Genomic DNA, 4,303 nt, shown 5'->3' on the forward strand with positions numbered 1-4,303 from the left:
ACTTTGCGGCGGCTGCCGCAGTCCTTTCACCATGTCTTCTTGCCTCTCTCTAGCGGGGACAATGTTTCGGCATGGGACAGAGCTAGAGGCACAGCAGGAGAGCAGCTGGCAGCCCGAGCTCTCTCTGTACAAATTCAGCATGCTTCCTTTCCAACCTAATTCTAGAAGATTTGGCAAAACTCCCCTCTTGCGGGGTGGGGGGGTGGTGGAGAGGGGAGGGGGCCAAGAGGGAAAAATACATGAATGCATCTGAACAGCTACAATTCGCAGAAAGAGCATCCAAAAGGACAACACGGCAGCAAGGAGCTTGGCAGCCTCCTGAAGCTGTGTCCCACAGAGCACAGTGCTGGAGGGGATGCTCCAGGGCACACACAGGCATCCCCCAAACCCAGTGGGGGTTTGCGGGGCCGAGGAGGCCGCAGGAAGACCAGCCTGTCCCCACAAACATGCGGTGGGGAAGCAGACTTGCCTTCCCCTCCACCCCAGCAGACACAGGCAGCCCCAGTGGGAAGCATGTGTGCCTGCGGGCTGGGCACGCTCCAGCCATGGGACGTTGGAGCATGTGGGTTGGGGTTTCCTACAGGCAGAGGTGTGTTTGAAGGGTTCACCTCCCCATCATGCAAGCAGTGTGTCCTCCCTGCTCTATAGGGATGGGGAGGTTCCAGAGCAGAGTGCTTAGCCATTCCTGCCAAAGCTTTCAGACCTGCTCCCCCAAAGGCCTGCACCCTCCCCAGGGCTCCTGTTCCTGCCTCTCTCCCTCTGGCCGAAGCAGGCACAGACCTGGATGGTGGTAGTCTTGTATAACCTTGGTTGGAAGAGGAAAGCTCAGCTTTCACCCACTCTGCTGTACCCAGCAGCTGTAGACAGAGGGGAAGGTCCCCCAAACACCTGCACAGGTTCCCAGTAAAACCCAGATGCTAAGCCTGAACATACTGGAACCCTGCAGCAGCCATAAGTGTGCACTCAGCCCTGCTACCTCACTGCATCCCACCTGCATCAACAGCAGTACCTCCCTAGGGTCCCTTCTGCCTGCAGAGCTGACACTTCACTAAAGAGATGAATCTTCAAGCCAGTCCACGGCCTAAGCCCTGCTTCTCTCGCTGTACAAGCAGCACCCTGCTCTGGCAGAGGGGCTGACCCCTGATGTGTTCTTCCTTAGCGCCTTTATTAAACCAGTCTCCTAAAGTGTCCTCAGAAGGACAACCGAAAATCCAAACTCACCCACCTGATGCCTGATACAAACAAAATAAACCAACAGGATCCTCCCATTGCTACTTCCTTTTGTTGGATGACTTAAATGGGTTGTAAAGACATTTAAGCGAAAAATTTTTGTCTCTGCAGCAGAACTAAATAGGGGTGGGAACACATCACCTTGGATTCTCTTATTAGTCACACGAAACACCGCACTGCACAGAAATTAAAAGGGATACAACCATTTAAGCCTCAAAGAAGACAGCAGATAGACAGTCACACCACTCAGCCACCCAGGTTCTCACTGATGCATACTAACTTGCTGTCTCTTTCAGATTAGGAAAAGTTGAGAAGTTTGTGTAGAAAAACCTACCAACGCTTGCAGTAGGTGTCATGCACAGAACTGACCCTGCACACCATGCATTGAAGCGTGGAAAGATGAACAAAAGGGATATTTCATTAGTGAAGCTTCAGTGTTAGAAATCACTTTAACTAAAAAGCAGGTATTCTCCTTGCAGCATTCAGTATTTAAGCACATGCAAACAGATTCTGCATATTGGTACATAAATAGTTTAAACTCAGTTTTAAGAGATCATAGCAACCAAATTAATTCTCGAATTCTTGGGTAGTAGAGAATATATTTCTTCTCCCACCCTGATATTAAATTATATGATCTATCCTAGAAATCAGGGTTGTTTGGGTGTCTTTTTTGGTTATCAGGTATGTTGATTTCTTTCTGATCATGTCAGCAGAAAACAAATTGCCCTTAGAGGAACGTCACACTCATGTTAAAACTGACTTTCCAAAAGCAATTTACTCGTGCAAGCAGGGATTCAAAGTCTCTAGTTTAAGCTGAAAGAGGCAGTTTTTTTCTGGACTTGAAACAATTGTAGCGATGATGTAATTTTCAATAGACACCCTGACTTTCCCCCCTATGGCAACCCATGATGCTGATCTCTCAATAACTGAACAGGAGAAACTAAGAAAAACAACAGCCTCCTTCCCTTCCCCACGGCGTGAGCTGCTACGTGCCACTTCTCTGCTTCGCTTTCCAGAGTGCTGCAAAGGCTTAGCGCAGATCTGCAGTCTGATGCATAAGGGAAAACAGGGATGCGTAACGTAAATTAATCAGAGATCTGTCCTCTGACTGGAAATTTGCTGCTCTGCCCAGCATTAATGTCCTCAGTCAAGAGCACGTGCCAGCAAATAGACCTGTTACGCATCAGCCCTGCGTGTAATTTCATTGTCACGAGATAGGGCACAAAAGCACAGTGAGAGTGCTGGGTAAAAGCTAATTTATGGCGCTTGCAACAGAAATGCATGTCCTTATGTCAACTCTGGCAACTGCGACCTTGAGGAAGAGGAGCGTGTAGCCAGCTGGGGGACTTGGCAGTCTCAAAGGTGTCAGTCTTCCCTGAAGAAGTATTTCACTTGGCACCTAACAGAGCTGGGTAAGGTCAGCTCAGCCCATCCTCTCCAAGACCTCTTTGCAGAGCACAATGGGGGAGGCTACTACTTGAGTCCCTCCCTTTGTCTCTCCGTACAAGACTCCACTTCCCTGGAAGAACATCTTGGCAGCTGCCGAGTTCTGAGTGTCTCCAAGTGCTCTCATAACAGAAAGGCTACACGAGCACAAGGTTTAGGTCCCAGCTCTCTGGACCCATGCTCACACCCGAGACAGTTTGGTCTCTGTATAGGACTGTCTCTAAAGCTTTTCCCCTGACCCCAAGGCCAAGGTCCAGAACCACTGAGTGTTCACCTCAAGGGGCCAGCCCAGAGAAACACTTTGTATATTTGTGTAAATATCACCTGGCAAGTGAATACAGCATTAAACGTTAAAACCATTGGGCATTCGTTTTCTTATAGTGCTCTGCAATGATAATAACGATACTAAAAAACGAGCCATCAACTCTGGAATATTCCTAATTCTGCCACTTATAATACATGGCAGGTTTTGCTTTTCATTTGCCTGCAGTGAATAGAGGTTAATTGGCTAGTCAGCAGTCACATCTGCCACGTCAATATTTAGAGTCCTATATGAATTACTGAACTGCATCTTTCAATTTTACTCTGAGACCTTAAAGGTAAAATAAAAGCTGGGAGTTAAATTGCTTTTAAAAAGCTTAGGCTATCCTACTGGTCAAAAGACAAGCAAGAGGGAAATATATGCCTTTAAAGAGGATTATGTAATTTGTATTTACTAAAGATGAACCGTGCCCTCTATAAACATCATGGCTGCTGGAACATATAGGTCACTGAGACAGAAGCTCAGAAAGATGCCTGCAGCTTCAAGTGAGCAGGCATAGAGGTCCACAAGACATTTTAACATGAGTCCATAAGAGTGCTACACAAGAGTCAAAGAATTAATTTGGGATTAACCAATTGAACCGTAAGGAGAGGAAACAGAAAGTATGAATTGAAGAAACATGCATTTTTCTTAGTTTGACCGCTTAAAGAAACCCAAAACCATACAAAAAAGGCTAAGAAAGGCTCTTTACAAGTTAAAAGCTCTGAACTGTAGTAGGTGAAAGAAAAAGAAAGTCAAAGAACAAATGTTAACTTTTCATCCATTTTCAACATGAAACTACACACTGATACTCTTTTGCTAAAGACTCTTACAAATCTGCTCATTAGCTCAACGCCTAGGTCATAAAAAAAGACAACTACGACGCTGGGGAAAGCAAGGAGACACTTACCTGTAGGGATGAATGTAGGCTGTTGCAACTGCATGTTGGCTAGAGCCTGTTGGTAGTGGAAAACGCTTGGGTTAAAGACTGTGGTGGCACCATTGTTTTTTTCAAGTGCTGGCCTCTTTGGTAAAGGTTGAAGTGCACCAGGCGGCAGGGCCTGTGGATAAGGGAGTCATTAAAGACAAGTGGAGTGAAAAAAGGGGGCCCAGATGTAGATCAAGCATGCAATAAATAATAGGGGGTCTTGGCTGCAAATCACCTGCAACTGTATCAACTGAGCGAGACAACAAAGAGAAGAGCAGCTAAATCACAGTAGAAGCAGTAGGTGAAACCACAGCTTCACTAGGTAGGCAGTTAGTAAACGAACCAGGAGAAGGGGCAGAATCCAGAAGGAGGAGGGATGCTAAGGGAGCTTTTCAGCA

The 4,303-nt window shown here is 46.6% G+C and overlaps 1 protein-coding gene across 1 annotated transcript in view; it reads right to left on the minus strand.

Moving 5' to 3' along the window:
• The window catches only part of LOC104161804 (muscleblind-like protein 3), a gene marked incomplete at its 5' end in the record, with an annotated part of 17,494 nt that overhangs the window by 5,044 nt on the left and 8,147 nt on the right, over positions 1-4,303 (minus strand). Inside the window, 2 exons of the mRNA XM_009700349.1 lie at positions 1,565-1,600; positions 3,888-4,038. Coding sequence (XP_009698651.1) covers positions 1,565-1,600; positions 3,888-4,038 — 187 coding nt within the window. The remainder of the gene's footprint in view (positions 1-1,564; positions 1,601-3,887; positions 4,039-4,303) is intronic.

The sequence above is a fragment of the Cariama cristata genome, unplaced genomic scaffold, assembly GCF_000690535.1.
Source record: "Cariama cristata isolate BGI_N322 unplaced genomic scaffold, ASM69053v1 scaffold10605, whole genome shotgun sequence".
Classification (NCBI taxonomy): domain Eukaryota; kingdom Metazoa; phylum Chordata; class Aves; order Cariamiformes; family Cariamidae; genus Cariama; species Cariama cristata.